The sequence below is a fragment of the Seriola aureovittata genome, chromosome 12 (genome assembly GCF_021018895.1).
Source record: "Seriola aureovittata isolate HTS-2021-v1 ecotype China chromosome 12, ASM2101889v1, whole genome shotgun sequence".
Lineage (NCBI taxonomy): Eukaryota > Metazoa > Chordata > Actinopteri > Carangiformes > Carangidae > Seriola > Seriola aureovittata.
Window position 1 is genome coordinate 14,348,711 of NC_079375.1, and position 22,483 is coordinate 14,371,193.

The 22,483-nt window shown below is 41.9% G+C and overlaps 1 protein-coding gene across 3 annotated transcripts in view; it reads left to right on the plus strand.

The window, feature by feature from the left end:
* LOC130179157 (dipeptidyl aminopeptidase-like protein 6) overlaps positions 1 to 22,483 on the plus strand; it is a 92,035-nt gene that overhangs the window by 19,944 nt on the left and 49,608 nt on the right. Inside the window, exon 1 of one of the 3 annotated variants that reach the window (XM_056391954.1) lies at positions 11,363 to 12,299. The exons of the other annotated variants lie outside the window; for them this stretch is intronic. Within the exon in view, the coding sequence (XP_056247929.1) occupies positions 12,108 to 12,299 (192 nt within the window). The 5' untranslated portion in view covers positions 11,363 to 12,107. Of the gene's footprint in view, positions 1 to 11,362; positions 12,300 to 22,483 lie in introns of those variants that run through there. 3 annotated transcript variants of the gene reach the window in all.

Genomic DNA, 22,483 nt, shown 5'->3' on the forward strand with positions numbered 1-22,483 from the left:
TCTAATCACAGGCTATTTTTAGATGTTTCTAAAAGGTGAGTCAGACTTAAAGCGCCACAAACCAGACATCATTTTGTTTGAAGATATATAGTCTTTTAAGCTTTAGACTAATTTTTCTAAGACGTCACTGATGTATATCAGTCCACATACAATGAGTCAGTGTATTAATGTAATGTAATTGTAATATAATGTAATTTCTGCATACTGTGTTATAATAGTGTGTAATTCAGTGTTCAGTCTGCTTTTTGTGAGCATTGACTCATTTGTCAGGGCTGCTGGATTGCCATAGATTAGACTGACTCCTTGACTGACTGATATTCGATGTGTTCAGGTCAACTCATGCTGGAGTTAGTTTGCCCTCTGCTGGAAGCACAAAGTCACATATTCACTCAAGATCAGATTTCCTTGCCAAGCTTTTCCAATTTGTCGGCATCTTGACAGATTTTTTTTCTTATTGCTTTACAGGCTTTACAAGCCTCTAGTCAGTTCCTTTCAAACAAATTTTCACCACTGAGAAGAGAAGCCCTCCCGCTGTATGTGACACATTTCCGCTGACACCGTATACTGTATGGATGAGTATTATAAAAGCTTGCACCCTAAAGTCATGAAGTCTTAAGTTTCTGTGACCAAATTTTTGACTCTTTATGGACTCCCAGGCACAGCCTATTAAATTCTATCATAATCTGTGGTCAATTTGCATAGAAAAGAAATCATTAAGCCAGGCTGTGGATATCCGAGCTTCCTCCCCTTTTCTGGGGGCAGAACAAATTTGGAGGAAATGCAGACATGTCTTCACTAAAACTCATTACATCTGATGTGGTTGTTATGATCCTGCCCTTAGAATGAGAGAGCACTGAATCATAGTTTTCTTCTTCTTCTTTTCTTCTTGCTCCCCTTTTTTTCTCCCCTTAGTTTTTTTTTCATTGAGAGATGTATTGAGTAATTGCAGCAATCATCAGCATTATAGTCACAACCACGAAAAAAACCTGCTGTGTCAAAATCTCAGGTCATCAGTCACTTAGTTTCAAGCTTTTAATCCCATCAATTCTTTTATGTTATTACATCACTTTTAATCGTACCCTTTCAGTAAGTTAAAAGTTTTTGCAATTTATATAAGAGATACGATGTTGCGGTTGGTGGGAATTGACCTTAGCAGAACACAAAAGTAAATTGTTCTTACTATAATATTGTGATTAGTGGCTTTTATCATGCAACATGTGCTAATATGCAAAATATTTCTATGGCTTAATTTTGAGCCATTTGAATGTCCCGAATTGTCTCCTTTGGATTTTAAATTAAGTTATTTATAACCTCGTCACTTTAAGCTTTTTGCAGTGTTTGTTGTCAGTTTTTAAGTTGCAGTCAAGTGTTTTTGATGTTTTCTGTGGCGATTATGTCCCTGGCATCTTCCATAATGAAACGTTACCCAAGAGGATACACAAATCCAAAATAGCCAAAAATGCTTTGTGGAAACTAGGCTGTCACATGAACCTTTTGCATCAGCAGATTCTAGTATCTTGTAGTGTTTTAGGACATCACACACACACGCACTGCTGTTGTAATGCCACAGAATCCGATTAACAACCAGATTTCAAAGTGCATCTTAGAGCCACAATTTGAAATGCATTAAAATCAGATCGAAAGGTTACGCAGCATCATTTAATCATATTGAGACCTGGCCTTGATTGAATCATTGGCATTCATTTGTACTTCAGATGCCATCGAGCTGAAAATACGCTTCATATTTTGCCTCACGGTGTCTTGTCTCATCTGTTGTGCTGGCTGCTTCTGGTGTTGCCTGATGCCTGATGTTTTCGAGGCCAGTACCTTTCTCCAGAGTCTAGACTTCCATCATTTGCATTTACTGAGAGACTGAGCGGCAGTCAGTCAGTCAGCTGACAGTGCTCTCTGTTTCCAAGATACGAATGGCAATGTTTCAGTCTCTGCAAAAAAAACATTCAGGTTGCCGTACTGTTTCAAATGTTGAGGCACACAAGAGTTTGTAAAATGTTTTATAGATTTATTTGTACGGTCATGTTGTATTGCGTTTATTAAGTATTTAAGTTTAGTTTTTTTTTGGTGGAGAACATGATGATAGCTTGAATCTGTTTGATCAGGTTAGTTTGGAGTGAATCTGTATCGGAGCTGCATGAGAGTGTGTGTCAAGGATTTAGTGGTACCTTGAGCAGGAGCTGAATGTTAAGGTTCCCCGGAGTAGAATCACATAGGCAAACTTTCACAGTAACAATTTGTATGCAGCAGGAATATGTACGGATGAAATGCCTTTCAAAAGCATTCTGTATTCATCTAGTGAGCCCTCTGTATTTCTGCACTGAACCATTGCACTTTGAATCGCCTGCTTAAAATGTTTGTATTGCTGCCCACAGCCACTATTAGCTGTTACAAAATGACTTTCATTTTCTTGATCTGCACACACACGATACTCCGTTCACATTTTGATACCATCTGTTTATTTTATCCAATGACCGTATTGAGAGTGATAATGCAGTGGCGAACAATAGCACATTGTTCAACGAAATGAAATTCGGAGACAGAGAAACAACCGGAGACGCCCGGCAGCCAGGGACAACACCATTCAACAGCAGTCGTTTGTCACCGCTAACTGCTGTGCTGAGGTTTGGCTCTCCGGGGAAGGTTTGCTGTAGATGAGAACCATGTTTATGAAAGCTGCACAGGTTTTGCAGCTCCTGGCCACCCTTGAGCACCTAAAGCTCTTCATCCTGGGCCCAATCATGCTCTTGCATTGCTCCCTGGGGTGCAGGGTTCATCTGTACCTGTCACCTGTAACAGATGACCTGATAGAGCTCTGTCTGTTGTAAACCCTGCTTGCATCTCGCTGATAAAGACACATAGTCGCCCGATATGCACGTATTCCTGGACTCATTCCTATTCTGACAAACAGCGTTGTGTTCTCTATTCATATCCTTGCACCACTGCCCTTCCCTGAGCTCAAAGAGGAGCTGTTCTGAGAAGCATACCAAGTACAGCGGTATGCATCTATGGGATCCACAGGGAGGGGTGCTGGAGGAGGAATGTTGGGGCCCTTTGAGTCACTTTGCCGGGGACAGGTAGTGTCATCTGGCTGAAGGTCAAGATCAGAGCTGGGGTGGGCTGAGGACATAAAGGTTTGATGCCATCATGGGACAAGGTTGTGAACTGTGTTTAGATTACACGCTCAAACTGCACAGAAGCACACACAAAGAAATACTAATGCACGTCTTCACATATACTCTCATGCACATCGTCACATAAATCCTGTGAATGTGTCCATTTGGGTTTAGACCTCTGTTTTATGAGGTTGTCAAGCCTAATCTTTCCTGCAATGTGCGTCTCACAGAAAAAAAGCAATAGGAAACACACTATCTGGGATTATTTGCCCTTTGCAAACCACATAGAGTTGTCTGGGATTTAACAGCCTTATTTATTGATCAGTTTATGATTGATCAATTTAATTCAGCAGGTAGAGACACTGGTTAGGCAGGCGCTCTTAGATAAGCCAGAACCTGAACTGATGCTTTAATTATCCCCACCGTATTGAATAATAAATCCAGCTTTCTCTTTGGATCTAGAGAACCATATATGCTTTAGGCGTTTACCTTGAAAATGCTGATGTGTCTGATTTGGAAAGAACAAAATGCACACAATCATTGGGATATTTAAGTTGTGGTATTAACCAATACGTCTCCCTCACTTTGTCTGTGCCATCGATCATAGACTTAATTAATGATTTTGTTTTGACAACAGCCCTTGAAATGCTTTAATGGCGGCTCACGTTCTGCCAAATCAGCAGGAGGTGACAAATGGAGGATATTAGTAAATGGATGTAAACGGTGCTCTACAGGAAAGTAAATAAGTAAGGAAATTCTAGCCGCGCATTCTTAATCTTCTGTCAGTATGATAAAACACTGCATCACCTCTTTGCTCTACAGCAATAACAGCGCTGACCTTTTACACTAATTGCAATTATCGTGACTTACTGTGAGCCAGCAATGTCCATGATCACAGGAGTGTATGTCATGGCTGTTAATGTGACAAAAATGAATGTGGAAGATGACCAATCAGGGGCCTGTTTAACGGACCCTGGGGAAATGTCATGGCACAAAATCGGCTTGTTAACAGCAGTGGCTATAACTACAACCAGCATGTATTGCATTAACTCAAAAGACTTTATTATTCCCTGGTACAGTCGCCAAAGCAATTATTCTCTCAGATGAAACCTTATCTCCTGTGGTGTGCATGCAAATATGAAATATACTTATCTCTAACCCCACTGTAGAGTATGGCTTCACATGTTGGCCCGATTAACACAGTAAAACCCTGTATATGCAGCTGTCCTCTTTTGTTCTTGTATTTATTAATTAGATTTTTGATTTTTTATCATCTCATGTTCTGCGACTTTACTGTCTGCCTTTTAACAAAGTGTAGCTCTTTATCAACTCTTGCTGTCACCATGGGTTTGTTGTCTGCGTGCAAATCAAACATGTAAAATATGAGCTGAAGCCTGGCAGCCATTAGTAATAAACTGCTGCAGCTGCAGGGGGGAAAGACTTACTTTAAACGGGTCCATGAGTCACAGTTGAAAAGAAATTCAGCTGACTTTAAATATAAGTATTTATGAAGCACTGTGAAACCTCAAACCAGTTCCTTCCACAGGGTATAAAACATACCGCTGTCCATGAAATAATAGGCATCCTAACTTTACTTTATTCACTTTCCCCATGAATAATTGGCAAGGTCATATTGAAATAGTGCACATTTTGCTCATGAATGTTAAATTAAATCCCAACTTCCATATCTGTGAAGTGTAAAATGTGAGGCGCTGTTCTGCAATATGATAGCGCCTTGATGACCTTGCACCACATATGTCTTCCATGCTCGCACTGCCTGAGCATCTTGATTTCACACACAAGCCAAAAGCTGGACAGCAGCATCAATACAAGCCATGATTCAGCCCCTGAGTCCATAACTGACCGAGGATTGACTGTGGCTCGGCTTGTGATTCACTGCTCTTGGAGCTCTCCGCGAACCATTTTTAATGAATGAGTTATGAATGTTTTGCTGTTCGTGCTGTCTGTGCAGGTCTTCTCAAGGTGCGGTGCTTCTTTCCTCTGGCTTGTGTTGTATCCAGTTGAGCAGATGAGATTACTGGAGGAAAAATATCACTACTCCTAGTTTTATGAAAAAAAAAAAAAAAAAGGCCATTTCATTTCTCTTTCTCATGACTCCATGCTGTGGGTTGGTTAAACAAACTGGTTACTCAGTTTCAGCCCGGGGTTCAATACACAAGGCACAAACTATACATAAATAAAGCAGCACTGTTGCCCGTGCCAGGCTTCTGTCCTGTTAGCATGGCTTGATGGGCGTGCGTGTGTGTAGCAGGGGGGTTATATTTTATGATGTGGAGGACAGGCAGCATAAATATTACTTGTGCTTAATCACAACCCAGCTGCAAAGTCGACTTGAATTGATCCATTTCTCCGTAATATGTGTACACACTCAGATTGGGAAAACACACGCACCCACCCACACACACACACACACACACACACACACACACACACACACAAACACACAAACACACATACTGAAGGAAAAAATGCCTAACAGGCAGTATTGGTACTGATGTGCCGAGTAGCATTTTGTATTTGTTGTTTATATATACAGTATGTGTGTATGCGTGTGTGTGTATGTGCGCACGCGTGTCTAATTTACTTACACTATTGGACTCTTCACCTTTGCTGAGAAAAGTCTTATTGAGAGAGTTTACGTGTGTGTGAGAGAAGGAGTAAGTGAGCGAGCCAGGGAGGGAGGGATAAGGAGCGGTTGGAGCAGCCTGAGCGGAGGAGATGCCCCCCCCCCCACACCCAACACACACACACACACACACACACACACACTCCCGCACTCCCATCCCACCCAGTTGCCCCCTGTGGAGGCGATGCCAGTGTCTGTGTGATTGATTCACCCTGGAGAAGAGAGAGGGAGGCGTTCTGGTCGGGCTCCTGGACCCCCAGTTCATCCTCTCCCTTAGCTGTAAGGGGAGGGAGGGAGGGAGAGGAGAGGAGGAGGGAGAAGAGGGGGAGGGTGGGGGGAGAACTTCTCAGACACCTCCAGCAGCCCCAACTTCACGGCACAAAGGTGTGAGCACAGCGAAGGGGGGGAAAGGCAAGTGGCACTTTTCAACATGTCTGTACTCATAGCCACCCAGCTGAAGATAGACACCAGCACTCCTTCCAGAAGGGTAAGGGGCCCTTTTTAGCATGCACGGCACGCTGTAGGGGGATGTCTGTGTTTATGGGTGAGTCTCCTGCTCCTGACAGAAAAGGCTGCTGGCTGTTTCTGATAGCAGCTGAACAGGCAGGAAGGGAGCGGCAGGTCCTGATGTCCCCTCTGAGGATCTTGATGGACAAACGCCTCGCCCGTTTAATTTTCTTTCAAGCGCTGACTTCCAATGAATGGTTGGTAACATATGCTGTGGAGAATGCTTAGTGCCTCATTGTAATTCTTTGTGATGTGTTGCCATCTAATGACTTCAGTGAGAACTGGCCATCGTGGGGGAAAAGTTGGATAGAAGTACATATGCATTGTTGTGTGAGAGATTTGGATGTTTTTTTTAAATGAATGATTTGTGTTCCTCGCTGGCATGTTCTGAATTTAAACACTTTGTTCACTCTTTGTTCATGTGAAAATCCATTTAATGGCTTTGAAGTCGGCTAATTGCTCAGCTTTGACTAAATGCTGACTTTATGCTGTTCTCATGCTTACATGCAAATGGAGTGTGAGGGGCGATTGATGAATTGAATTGAATAGAAGTTTAGGATAACTTTTGTTGTTCTCAAGGTATTAAAGTGATATAAAATGTAAAACCAGACACAATCTTTTTATTTTTATTTCTTGTTGTTATTAGATAAAGGAATGGCTAAATCCATCTCCAGCAGAGAAACACTTACATGTGCAAGGTAATAATTTCTCCGTGCCCGAGAGGGTCAAATCTGCACTTGAGATCACAAGAATGCATGTGAGTGATGAATGTAGAGCCGTAAGGAATATTAATGGTTAAGGGGATGTTACAGTACATTTTGAGGCAACAGAAAAACCATGCAAGCAATCACTGGAAAAAAAAAAAAACAGCAGGAGAGGCAGAGTGGTTTAAATTACTTTTCATGTGATAAGCTCTTATTTCATTCATCACATCCTCTTCTCAGCTCTTGTTTTGCCCCACGCACTTTCCATTTCCACACGGAAACACACATGCGACAGTACATTTTTTTTTTTTGTTTGGCGTCTCCACTGCCTCTCTCCCTCCTTCCTTCTTCCTCTTCCTCCTCTTCCTCGTCATCTGCTGCAACCACAATCCACAATTGTATTCTGCTGCTCCCCTCAAACGTAGCCACAGTCTATTCTACCACATCAGCTGACATTAAACTCCATTTCCTCAGTGACTTATCTGCTGCCATTTCAATTACTGCTCACTACATGGCTTCCCTTCATCTGTAATTTACTGGAAGATTCAGCACTCATTTTCTGTAGAAGATAATATGCCAGTTCCAATAGGAAACATGCTCAACTAGTTTCAGTCATGGAAAGCATACCGTTTTATTTTATTAACATTTATGTGAATTTATGGAAGGGTTTTCATAAAAATACAGATATCTATCTATCTATCTATCTATCTATCTATCTATCTAAAGTTATAATTTTAGGCGGATGTAAACAGGAAGTAGTCTACAGTATAATATCACCAGTTAGTCAGATGTGGGTCACAATTTCAGCCACATTTTTTAGCCTACATGTATTTTTGCACTTAGGTAAATTGGCACCGTTCAACTGGATTAGCTTGTAGCACTTTCCCCGGGATGTACAGACAACTATCAACTAAATATTTCTCAGGATTCTCAGGCAAGTTCTGTAGTAGAGCATCTTTTTTCTATCATTTCTTCGCTCAGTGGACATCGGAGATGACACCACATCTGAAATCATGTCTGAGTGTTCAGATATGCCTTGGAGGAGAAGTGAGATTTTGGACGCTAAGTGCGGCAGACGAGCACAACTGGATGTAAAGTAGCCTAACTGCCTCCATGAATTATGTGCGTCACAGCGACTGCTGCTGGGGTTGATCATGTTTGTAAGTGGGACAAATCAATGGGACAAACTAAGATAACTAAAATCCCTTTGTTTTTAGAACATAGCATGCATCTGTCTCTTTCACCTCATGCAGTATCTTTGTCTCACGTCTCTTCCCCCTTGAGTAGGCGCGCATCACACTTTGAAAACCTCTGATATAGAAGTATTATGATGATGTGTAATTCCTGCTTGAAGACTAGTTCTGATAATTAGACAAATTCAACGCACAAGATTAATTTTAAATGGACTTGTGATTATTGTTATTCAATATGAGAGCAAAATACTTACAGCTCAGTAATGGATGACTTGAGGACAGCCTTAAGATATTATACATGTTTCACGTCCGCAGTAAAGCCGAGCATGTAATCCGACACAGGCAGCAGGATGATAAAGAAACTTGTTGCCATGGTTGGCTATGCTCAGCATCAAGGGAAATCATTAATGTCCGGCTAATACCAAATGGAAAATTGTGCAAAAATGCGATTATGGTGGGCTGTAACTAAATCCATTCTGTTACATGTATGTAGAGAGGCGCAGTCATTACCTTGTTCAGCTGAGTGATGTTTGGAGGAAATTAGATATTACTACGCTCCCACTACACATTGATTGATCTGTTTACTCTTCCATCCAATTAATTTTGTTGTGGTGTGTAGCATGCTGATGGAAACAAGTTGGCTTGCAATGACATTTCAGTTAATGCAAATGCATTAATGTGTGCATTTAAATTGAATTACAATATATATGATATTATGAATCATGCACAAGTGCGGCTGTGGTGTGACACTGAACTGCACCACAAGCTATTCACCCCAATCATGCCTCAGTTTCACATATTCTTGAAGAAGAAAATACTATAAATGGATTGAATATACAGTTTTCATAAGGTGTGATAGTAACTGTTCAAGCAGAAAACATTACAAAAAGCTTTATTTGTTACAATACCACTTTCTTTTCCATGTTGGATGACAACTTTTTTGGTTCCAGTTGAGTCTTTTCTGTGAACAAAACTGGTATAAAGTTGCTGTATTTTTTACGCAGAGGTGGGATTTTACCTGCAGGCTGCCTCAGAGTACTCCAGCTCTCCATGGAGCACGTGATCACTAGTATTTTGGCATTATTTCATTTCCGCAACGAGGGAAAAGTAAATGGCTTCCCTCTGGTCCTTGTATAATAAAAATAACAACCGTGCATTTTCAGGTTGTAAATTTTCCAGTAACTTTTGTGCATAAACCCCTCACGGAAATCAAAAGTAAACTCACCCGCGGGATTTCATTGCATAGCAGAGCCTAATGGCCATCATGTCAGTCGGATTAAAATTCAGCTGTCATGTCCCATATCACAGCTGAAGTAAGTTTTAACTTGTACTGGCTCCAGCAGCTCCATCAGCTACCCGCAGAGGTATTATGTATGCTCCAACTATCATCACCATTATGGCTGTTATTACACGCCGCTCCAAATTTGTACCACCTATAATGCAGGGCTTGACTGCAATGATGTTTGCGAGAGCGGGGGAAAGGCATAGCTCCAGTCAGCTGCTGTATCTGCTTGGAAGCGATATGGGGAGTCAAGCTGAGCCCAGGCTCCCCGGCATGGTCCTGGGGGGAGTGTTAAAGCAGCCAGGCAGTTCACAATAGCTCCCCAACAAGGTGAGGGAGATTAGAAAACATCTATCAGAGAGGCTGAGATGGATGTCAAGTGACTCGGACCTATTTCCCCACGGGTGCGCAGACCCAGGAAAGGCATTTATGAACTAGGGAAACAAATGATGACAGGGACCGAAGTGAGCCACTGTGGAAGAGGAGGCCGCTGGAAGCCCAGATGTTCAGCTCCCCAACATAAATCTCTGCTGAAACTCCAATTAACGCGCACGCAATAGCATCAAACCAAGTTGTGATTGAATTAATTTATGAATCGTACTCACAGTCAAAGGAAAATTGATTTTAAAACGAAAAGCAAGAGAAGGATGGGGATTAACTTTAATTAGGCAAAGGCGGTGATGTCCTATGTCCTTGTTTTTGAATAAATGACCAAACCTTTGAAATCGATACTCTGTATTCCAAATACATATCCTATTATAAAGGTTACATTCATAATTCAGGCCATGAATCAATGAGCCTCCGGCGGCTCTTTCAGAGTTTGAGATGACTCACCATTTGGAAGAAAATTTAATTGAAACTTACTCTTTGTTCAGAGTTGAATACAGAATATTTCCATTTCCACTGTTGTAGTCAGTGTGCCTTAATTACACTTACTCTGCAAACCTTTACGAAACTTGATTTCACCAAATGGGGGGCTGTTTTGAGCTGTGCTTTAGTACTGCTTTGAAGTTGTACTACCCCTGTGAAGATGACCTATTTCCCAGAAATACAGCTCGGAGTGATAGTTTGAGCTGTCACGGTGGGAGGCTGAGGGGTGTTCGCCTGTGGCATTCATGACAGGGATGGCACTTTGACTCAAGACCCCCACCACCACCACCACATATAAACCAATATTCTGCATTTACAAGAGAGCAGCGTTGCTGTGGCCTCTATGAGCATTTCAAGCTTGAAATCACTTGCAGTGGGTAGTGTATGAGCTGAATACCACTTTTGAGTGTGAACTGACTGATAATGTATGATAGAAGGAGGGAAACTGCATAAATTAAGGGGAGGAACAGACACTGTGATGGTTTGGATTATTTCTCTAAAATGGGATTTAAAGAAAAGTATTGAGACTTGAAAATGCTGAGGGTGGGGGGGGTGTTATGTCAGTTGGAATAAACACAATAAATTCCCTTTTCTTTAATCCTGTTGTAGGAGAAAAATATTTGACAGTGCAATTTCTGGATGTTTTAGAAAAATGGGAACAATCTATAGAATTATTGATCTTCACTTAAGCTTCACACCATCCGCTCGATTTGTGGGAGCTGGATTTTTTTTTTTTTTTTTTGAGCAACAAGAGCAAAAACATAAGAATATTTGTTGTTTTACAAGCGGAGCAGACTTCCTCTGGAGGTGGTGTGTGGTCAGCCTGCCCTAATGCAGTGCGCCACGGAGAGGCACTCGAGATCCGTCCTGGGACCGTGTGCAACCATTTGGGAGAAAAATGTATGACCCCGTTCATCAAATCATAAACGAGTGCGATTTGTCAGTCCAGAGGTTCTAGATGAAGGTAAATCCAGGTGAAAGCCTCGCAGCGATGGCTCATGTTTGTGCGTAAAACGGCACGCACACGCACACACACACACACACACACACACACACACGCACGCACACACAGGCATAGAGAGAGGTGCTGCATGACAGTAAGCGCTACAGTAAAGCTGCTCTCAGTGCTGGTCACTTCTCATGCAGCGCGCGTCTGCGGAGAGTACACCACCGGGCTCCCTGCGTCTTCCACACTCTCTGTGCTCGAGGAGGATTTTTTTTTTTTAAAAACAACAAAAAAAACAAAACAACACGCAGAGCCGAAAGTGTGGACACATTATCTCTCGCTCTTTTGTTTTGTGGACAATCACTGCGGGAGGGAGTCTGGTGGGGGAATCGAATATCTTGATCGGAAACTCGGCGCATCCGCCTGCTATCTCGCTGTGAGGCGGCATCAGGAAACTGAAGAGGGCAGACAACGTGTTGTGAATACAGAAGAGAGCAACTATTGACACCTACAGCCCACCAGTCTGCTGCGCGCCTGGACAAAGCTAAAAGGACATCGGCGAGAAGGATTCAGCGTTATATCGGTCTATCACTTCAGGCTGTGTCTCATCCACTATCTATAGAGGTTTATTTACTAAGTATCTTATCTTTTTTTTTTTTTTTTTTTTGCTCCATCCCGGAGGTGAAAACTGGCTGCCTGCCATCGGTTCTGCTCGAAGCGCACAGAAAACCAATAGATCTGACAAAAAAAAAAAAAAAAAACGAAACAGGCGAGATCCATTTGTGGCTCTGACATGCTGTAAGTTGTTTTACCTGGACTGGACCTATATTATGGCTTCGCTGTATCAGAGATTCACTGGGAAGATCAATACGACCAATTCCTTCCCGCACCCACCTGAGGCCAGCCATCTCCTCGGTGGACAGGTTGCAGACGAGGAAAACGCAGCGAAGACCACTCAGCAACTCGTCGATGGCAGACCCCACGTCCAGTACCGCAAAAAATGCTTGCGGGAGGATGAGGATGTAAGACACTTATGCTTTACTTGCCAACATAACACCCTCCACCCACCCACCCAACCCCCATGAAAAATCTCCAGATGTATAGTTTAGATAATTCCCTTTGAAAGGTACTCCACACACTCTCAGACAAACATGCACGTGCACAGGCCATTATAGTCTATCCCTGGAGATGTGGAAGCTCTCTCTTTGGTTCCACTTTTACAGGGTGTCCAAGAAAGTTTTAAAAGGCTGATTTTTATTCTGTGGCAGCTGCATGTTTGCTTGAATTGATGTTGTGTTTGGTTCCATTTCACTGTTTTGCTTTTTTTGGGGGTTTTTTTTCTGACAATTTGTCTATATACAAAAAAAAGAGGGGCCTGGCGTGGTCGCTGTCTGTGCGTTTTGTCCAACATGAAACCAAAACTGGTAAATATCATCAGATTTTTTTTCAGAGCTGATGATGTGAAGCTCATCACCGCCTGACGTGATTCTCTGGAGTTTTTGTGTGTCTGTCTGCAGGGAGACTGTTGCTTTCGCTCTGGCGCTGTCTGTGGTGCTGAAATTGCAAAGAGCAGGGTGTTTTGGTCACACACACACACACACACACACACTGTGGTAAAATCACTCAGAGGTTCGAAAAGTGATCTTGTGTAGCATTGATTTGGGTTTGATGCTGGTCACTATCGTGGCCGCGACTGTACCGGAGCCAGAAAAAATCAAAAACGTTGTTGAAACGGGGGGGAAGAAGCCTGTGTGGCAGATTAGGCCTCTTGGATGAGTGCTAACATCCTCAAGACCAAACACCAACTCCAGAAGCCTTTGTCTTGTTATTTCTGGGAGTCTGGTGTCTTTTTTCTTTTTTTGGTGTTAGAATCAAGCAACAATCAGCAGACTGGGCGTTTCCACTTGGCCCTGCTGGATTGTGTTCGTCTTTTGTCCGGATTACTTCTGTACATCATTGCTGTTGTAATTTTTCTCATTCTGCATGAGGCACAAATGTAATTTATGCTTGAAATTGAATACTTTAGATCAGCCAGCAGCAGATTTATATTCTTATTGCCTGAACACTTGTATCCTCTCTGTGCCTCCACCCGGGCCTGGGGAAGTGACTTGTTAACACGTGTGTTGCTTGTTGCAGATGACACCAGTTCAAACCTCCAGCAAACACCAGTACACTTCACTGGCCTTTCATCTTCAAATGGCTGCCAACAGTGCGATCATCCTCTGAATTATTGATATCTGCCACATTGAAAATCAAGTGATAAGGTTGGCATCAGCCTGAGCGCTGACACTGCTGTCAACAACAACCCTAACCCTCCCAACATCAAGCTTCTTATGTTATGAGGAAAGATTTTGAAATCATGACAGTTAAACCTTGAGATTGCATTTTTAGAGTGTCACCAGCTGTTGTTGTACTGCCGGATTTCCAACATATTTGTTAGCTTTTCACTGTTAACCTTGAGGTCACCTTTCGTCCCGATGTCCCCCTGAGTCGTGCTGAAGCATGAAATTGCCTTTTGCCTCAGGAGAAGGGCCAGTCCATTTCAAGGAGTGCTATTTCCAACCCCTCCCTCCTCCAGTAAAAGTTTGAATGAACTATTGTTGTTTCCTTTTATTTTGCAGAGGTGAAGGGTAAAAAAAATGACTTGGAAATGTCATGTGCTTATTTTCATTTATCCAGATGTTTAGCTGCACAGTCCTTCAGTATGTTTCTATAATCCCGCAGTTCCAGGTGCAGGTTGAGCTGTTCGAGGCAGCGTTTTGCTCAAAACTGGGGAAAAAAATAGAAAGAATGCTTTTGTAAAACAGTTTTTATAAACAACTGTTTAATTTGTTTACTGCGGCATTTTTCTGAGCTCACAAAATGCAGGCACTGCATCTTTGTTTGTGGGAGAGGTGAGTGTGTTGTAGGATTGATTAATTGTTGCTGTGCTCTGTGTGTAAGCATCAGTATTGTGTGGTAGGGTTTGAGTCACAGAGGGAGATATCAGCAGTAGTCCTTTCTCCTCCTCTCCGCACTTTACTGCAAATAGAATCCTGGATTTTCTTAATTCATTGCTGTTTCATGTAAATGTGAATTACGGTGAGATTTTACCTTCAGAATGGCACCCAGCGACACCTTCATGATCCCTCCTGTATTGACCTTTCCCGTGTAGACGGATCACAGCAGGGAAAATGTAAACACTTCTCTTTGTGTTTAAATGTTGGAGTAATGAAAGATGACACATGCGTCTGCGGGAGTCATAGTCAACACATTGTCTGTCGAGTGACACGTATTGATTCATGCAGTTTTTCTTTGAACATTGCAGCTCAACGCTCGCTCGTGAATATCTGCCAACTTCCCACTGAAATAGTTTGATTCAATCTTTTTGTAATTTTTTTTTAGCAACTTTTCCAACAGACTGTGATGCAACACCAGACAACATCTTACAGTAAATCATAAAAGATCAAATCTGTGTACAAAGCAGCTAGTATCAATAAATGAATACAGACCAATAAACATAAAAAAAAGAAATGTAATGTGATATAAGTACAAGAAATGGAGCAGCACTATTTACAGTAAAGCAGCAGGAATATTACTTCCTTCCTTCCGTATTTCAATTAATTCCCTATAAAATTATTATTCCTTATACAATGAGAGATTCAAAAGAGGCAATGTCTGTCATTCATTTTAACCATCCGGCAAAAATAGTCTTTGTCTGATATTTCCAACGGAAGAGAACAATACAGAAAATAATGATAAAAAAAAATCCATTACTGCTTTTCAGTCAAACTTCCCTCATGTCAAAGTAAAATTCCTCATTATCCTCCATTGTGGAGTTATATTTTTAGGATTTGGTGATCTAAACAAACATCTGCTAAGGGAGACTGTATTTTTTGAGTTATGGGATTTATGAACTTGTCAGTTTTTTTTTAATGAGTTTAACATTTTACTGATTATAGCTAATTAAGGCAGATCACAGATTCCTCCCTCAAGCTACATCTCAAAGCTTTTAACACCTTCTTTACTTTTAATCACTGATTTCAGCTACTGACTCATATCAGTAGATACGTTTATATTTGATTCTGTTATATTGGTTTTTATGTCATTTATCATCACAGACATTTAGTATATATTAGAAGCAAACATAACATTTTTAATCAATGTAACTAACAGCTGCTGCTTGCTTATTATGATGCATGTGAGGGCAACTGTGAATTCATATGTAACTATAAGCACCAGACAGTACAGATAAGCTCATTTCCCACTGGGCTCCCTTAATCTGAAACATGCATGCTGCTCTTTAATGTAGTAGTCTTTTTTTTCTGCTCCTAGGCCACAGATTTGATTAAAAGTGCGCTGGAAAAGTGTTTTAATTTTACTGTTGAATGGCTGCTCCTGCATAAAAATTTCCAAACCCTATACACCAGTGTCCTTGTAACATAGAGAGAGTGCGATATTCTCCCTGAGGATGCCAGTGGCAAAGAAGTGGTTTTGAAACAGTGAGGTTACACAAGCTTCATCTCTGGGGACGAACACAAAGAGCTATGAGCTCTATGATTTCTTTTTAGAGATTACTGGATTGTTTTTGTAGTGTAACCATTGCATTTTTACGATGCATTTCCAGCTTTTAAAGCATTATTATACCAGCATGGTTGTCATCGTTTAATTAACTTAAGTTTCATGTTGGTAAAACTGTACTTCATCAAAGGTAAATTCCCTGTCTGCATAATTTTGTTATCCTGGTTTGGATCTCGGGGAATTGGAGTTCAAAAGAAGTAAATCATAAATCACCCAGACTGCGTGACTTCAGTGTAAAATTTAATTCACATTGGTTATACTTCTGCCCAGGGCTGACACACACATACACACACACACTGTCTGTGCTCATACGCACTTAACTGTGCCTTCTACTTAGAGATACTCCAGATCTGAGTTAGACAGTTTGGCTCGGTTCCCAAGTCTTAGTTTAGCTCTGTGCTCCAGCCTTTGTCTGTAAGGTCCGGTGCTTGTATAAATCAGCCAGATGGATCTCAACAAGAACAGCCAGATAAAAGAAAGAGAGCAGCGAGATGATATAGGCTGCTCTCATTATCTCTGTGGCCACACTAATTGTGTGCTTCAGGTGATGACTGCTTACTGAAGGCGGCTACTGATTTTATTACCTGCTGCAATCATCATCAAAATGACTATTTGCCCCAAGATTACCCTCCTCTTATAACACAGGCGGGGCCAAAAGCCAGAATGTGCATTTTAAGATACTGTTTCTGTTTTTTGTGGCTTGGTTAGCAGTTGAGCGATCACAGGAAATGAGGGGAAAGATAGATGGGCAGTGACGTACAACAAATGTCCCTAGTAAGTTTCAAACCACAGGCGTAGCAGTTCAAGGTAGTCGTAACGTAAAGGTCTTGTGGTCACATTTTACCTGTTGTTTCATCTGGCAGTTACTCTTGTAACAACTTATTATACTGACACAGTTGTAGAACATAGTATATACAGTGGATGGTAAATTTGACATGATCTGTGTTCAAAACAAACCTCTTTAGTTACAAAAACACACACAGCAGTGAAACTAAGCTGCGAACACGACATTAGCATACCATCACTTTACATTGATATGTTGATGTTGTTAGCGAACAGATGCATATTTACACATCCAGCAGGTACAGAGTAGAACATCACAATTTATTTTGAGTTGTATTTGTGTTCATATGATGCACATGAGTCTAATATTCACTCTCCTTTTAGCTCTGTTTTAGTCTTCACCGACTCCTGAGGGAAATATCTGGTTCTTTAGCTATTTGATATACCCCACTGTTTTCACCAGCAAGTTGCTAACTGTGTGTATGCTAATGGTTCTGGGCAGGTTGCATGACGAGAGCTGCGAGACTGAACCATAACAGTAAAGTTGCAGGCCATAAAACCTAAGCAATCAGCTGAAAGACGGTGAACCGCTTTATAGAGCTAAGAGGAGCTGTAGAGTCAAGTGATAATTCTCTGTGGGTTCGTTACTATGAGCTAACCCTTTCTCATAACATATAGTCGTCTGATTCATTGTTAATAAAAACATATAGACTGCAGCAGGTTGAAGGACCTGGATCATAAAGCTGATCTCAAAACCTCATTGATCATTTGGTCTGAAATGCAAGATGCAAATGATGCTCCACACAAATTAAAAAACAAGTATTAAAACCTATTTACAGGTGGATAGAAGATAAACTGGATAACATTAAACATAAAATAAGTTGAAACAAATGACGATTAAAGACAATTAAAGAAAAAATACAGCTCAGTTTAAGGTCACTGACTATTCAAAGTAATATATAGCAAAGGCCCCACATGGCAATTCTGCTGTCACCCAGTGCAGCTCCTCCCCTCAGGACAGCACAGCATCCTCAGCAGGACCTCTTGCTCAGTGTTGCCATGGTTGCAAAGGTGGAGAGGGTAAGGCTGTAAGCTCTGGGAACACACACACACACACACACACACACACACACACACACACACTGCTGCTGCTGCTTGCTGGTGGCTCTGACTGCCATCTGGAGATGACGCAGGTCTCACACTGCACACTGGGCGTCCTCAGTCAGCTGTGTCACGCAGCACACTACGTCCACCGTAACGAGCATGACGTGTTTATTTCCCCCTTTCAGTCTGAATAACAGTTGTTCCCCTCTGGCTCCTGATGAATATAAGCTTCCACTCCTGTTTCTGAGGTTGCTGTTGACAGACTTATTCACTATCGACCTGTTTTTTTGGGGGGTTTTTTCTTCTCTTCTGTTCCCAAAGGGTTTCTCAACAGGTCATCCATCCCCCACCCAGCACCTCAACCCTCTGTTGACACACCATCGATCATCCCTCTCGCCACACTGCCCTACCCCAGCCCCCCCCCACCCATGCACCTCCACAGACCTGTCAACAGCACATCAGCAGGCCGCTCCGCCTCTGCTGCCTTGCTTCGAGACTGTCCCTCTTCCTCTTGGTGATTTACTGTATTATTACACAAGCTGACAGTGGTATTAGTCAGTGCTTAAATACAGAGAGTCTTTATTACCTCATGATGAGACGCGGATCCTGCTGAATGGTTGATGCCGAGCTTCAGTCTCTTGTGGTAGCTTTATTTGCTCTGAAGATTCAAAGACATCAGCTGTCATTAAGCCTCCATTTGCACTTTTATTCCTTCTCACAGATATATTTTCATTTTAACAGCAACTGTAATCATTGTGGTCGAAATTTAGCCAATTAAATATTCATGCAGCCAAAAGAAAAAAAAAATCCACCCCTTTTGTCAGCCTTTGTTTTTGATCTTCTGCTTCAGGATGGCAGTCACATCCTCACTAGCTCAACAACAACACTCCACAGACGTAACTTCACTGTGGATCTTAAAGATTTCTTCTGCTTTTAAACAACTTTATGAGTGTGCAGCTAAATATAACTGTCTTTTAACCCAGCTTGTTCCCTTTTCCTTTTCTCCTGGTGTTTGTGTCTCTGTTTTTTTTTTCTTATTTATAACTTCAGGCGATGTTCTCAGTGTTTTCCTTTTGAGAATTAGCTTTAGTAGTTGCGTGGTTGATTATCAGCAGTGCAGCTCCTTTTTAAGAGAGGAGGAAAGAGCATGTATGGTACATCAAGCATTGGTTTAGTTCTCTGTCCCCTATTTGTTAAAGCTACAGAGTTTTTATTCAGTGGCATTTCATTGATGTTTTAAATACCAAAGATGCAGGAAAACTTTTTTTTCCCCATGTACTGTGTCTGTTTTGCCACTAGAGACTGTGGTGTTCTAGTCATTGCACCACCTCTACACTGTAAAGTACACATAGGTGAACTCAGGCTTTAGTTGGTGTGAGCATACCATATTATTGAAAGACTGTGCATCAGTACTATTAACACAGCTTCTGTGTAGGAAAGCAACTTGAATTTGAAACCAACCAACTGGCACAGCTAAAAATGTCTCACCCACGTCGAAGAAGAGGAAGATAATGTCACCTCTCATTAGGATTGGAAAGGTTACACGGTCACCTAGCAACGTCTGCCACATTGAGGGATTGCTCTGACCTGTGAAGACCTTTTTCTGACCAGGAAAGATAAAGAAAAGAATCATCAGTGGCGTTGCTTAATTGCAACATTTCATTCAAGAGTGGGGGGAAAGATCAAATTATCATATTGGTTGCAGAGGTAATGTAGTGAAACGACAGGGTGCATTTCAGCTGCCAGCAGCCGCAGTGTCCTTCGTTGATGTGTCTTTGAGCAAGGCACTGGATCCTACACTTCTATGTGCTAAAACCAAGACTCTCATCTTCTGTTACTGTGCAGCAACACTTCACGCTTACAGATGTTAGTTCCTCTAATCAAAGAAGAAAATGAATCGAAAATAAATCATCAATAATGAAGACAGATCTTTAAAGCAAGTGAAGGAAACTTTTGCTACGACATTTCTGTCAGCTGGAATTAGAGCAACAGAGTGGAGCTACCATCTCTCCTGAGTCCTCTCACAGCCTTTTTCTGGGCTGAGACCAGGCAGCAGTAATCTGTTGTGTCACACGGGCAGATTCTCTTATCGACCCTGCCATGATACAGCAGCGACACACCCGCGGGAGACACATGCACGCAGACACACAACCACGTAAGATGCACGCAGTATTTGAAAAAGAAAGGCGACGCTGCAAAGTCAAACGGGGTCATAGTACGGCGTAGTGAATCCTGGACGGAGGCAACAACAGAAGCAACAATTTAGCTTTTGTACATTTGCTGCAACAGCATCGCTTCAGAGAAAAAATAAAGTTCATGATCCCTGTTAGATCTCTGTCCTGATGCAGAGGGAGTGGGAGTTGAATTCAAGAAAATGTGCCGGTTAGCTCTGTTGTCATTGTGTTGTCTTTGCAGCAACACCCGTGGCCCTGTTGGCTCATGCAGATAGACAGATAGTGGTACTGCAAAAAACCAAAACAAAAAAAAAAACACAAGCTGCTGGTAGTAGTTTTATATTAACTGTACAGACATGAGACTTGCATTTATCTTCTCGTCTAACTCTTGGCAAGAAAACAAATACACATACGTATGTCTGAACATGTCTAACTATTCTTTTAAGCACAGCTCTCGGAATTATTTAAATGACAAATTTTAGCTACTGCTCCACAGAGGAGTCAGAGTAAAATAAGGACTATACACTGAATATAATTTTAAATATATGCAACATGCGCAGTCAAATGTTGTACACTTGTGGTGCAGCTCTTGTAGATACCGCATGTTGATATCTTTTTCACACCAGGCATCTGACTTGTCACTACATGAAAGGCCCAGATGTAACTAATAACATTAGCAAGGGCTGTGATGCATCAAGGCATGCCAGTGATCCATGCCTTTGACTCAACATGCATAATACCAGGGCCCTGGAGCTTTAACACCTAAATGAAACGCAGCCATTATGACTGTAGTTAGTTACACCTGTGTTTGACAAGCCAGAATGTCTGCTGTGACAGAGCTCTGCTGGTATTGGTTCGCTCTCAAAATGATGCCACGACTAAGCGGGCCTTCTTCTGCCTCCAGGCTCTGGTTTAGTGTTCGGATGAATAACACATGAGATAGGTTTTCACGTTGCAACCTCGCCAGACCTCTTGTGCACATTGTAGTCTGGCAACCGGTGACAGGAGAGAAAAGTTTTCACCCTCCAGTCATGAAGGTGGGTTTCTAGCTTGTTACTTCTGCTATGATGCTCAGCGGGAAGTAGGCTCCAGCACAGAGTAACAAGTTGTTTGCCGCATCTCAGCTCTGAATTAGTAGTGTGTTGTGTGTGCGAGTGTGTACATCTGCTGACTTACCTCTTTGTGTGCAGGCACATGTAGGTCATTGTCACTGTGGAAGGCTTTCTCTGTCAGGCGCATTTCGGTATGGCGGAGCTTTCGCTGTATGTACATCATCATCTCCAGTCAATATTTCTTGCCTGTTCCTCTAAGCCAAGGAGTCAGGAGTCTGAATGAACCCGGAGCTCTGGGAACGCGGGGAAGAACATTGCTTTTCCCCGAGCTGGGAGTCGAGCGCTGACTTCTGTGATGATGTTCAGTGTGGAGCTCACATGGAGCAGAACAGAGATGGGGGAGATAATGATTGTTTGATGTAGCAGAGGTGGAGAGAACGGGGAGCGCTATTGAGTGATTCGCTATTCTGAAGCTGGCAGCCTGTCAAATCGCACATCACCAAAGACGGGAAAGCCAAAGCGTGATGATTGATGTTACTCCCCTCACCAGATTGGCTGTTGCATCATGGGAATACAGAGACTTTATTGCTGGATGTGTTTAGGAAGGCATCTTGCTGCGCTCACAATATGGTTTGAGTGCATGAGACAAACATACTCGCGTTATTAGTGTCAACCTGAATAACAGCTGATTCGATTTTGGTGAGGATCCAGATCTGGACATTGTTTGTTTGACCGCTTGATTTTTGAGTAAAAATAATGTTTTTTAAAAAGTTTTTTTTTTTAATTCCACTGGCCTATTTACATGTCCAGCAGACATGGAGCAACATTTGGAGTCCTATTTCTGCCCATCTGATGAATGTTAAGTGCATTATTCATCCTCCTTTTAGCTCTGTTTATGTCTCGACCAACTCCTGAGGGACATATCTGGCCCTTTAGCGGCTAAATGCTCCACTATGTTCACCTGCTCCTACCTGCTAATTTTGTTTGTCACTTGCTGCTGGCCAAGTAGCATACAGTGGGTTTTAGAGCTTTTTTTTTTTAGATTTTTTTTTTATTTTGCTGTAGCTAGAAACAATTTTGATAAGAGCGGTGGAATTGAACCAAAACAGCAGCCTAAATTGTGGGCTGTAAAGCCAAAACAATGAGCTGAAAGATGCTAAAATGTCAGGTGATTATTCACTACGAGAGACAACTTTCACATTACACAAAGGATGTTTTCTATTGTAAATCTAAAAATATTGATTTGTGCAGCTTTAAGTTATAGGCTTGACATCTGTGAATGTAGTATAATTCATTCAGTTCATGCTGACTGAGGGATTTTTTCGTTTACAGAAGCCAGTAATTTTCTGCCTGCATTATTTATTATTCACAAGCAAAAGAAACTCAGCATGGCGAGAATAGAGCAGCTGTCACATCTGACATTTCATTTAGCATTCCTGCAAAGCCTCAGGGGCACAGATAGTATGTGCACTTAATGAAACCTTACAGGTATTAGCTTCACTGGGTCACTGCCTTCGTCCATTTGACGGCCCA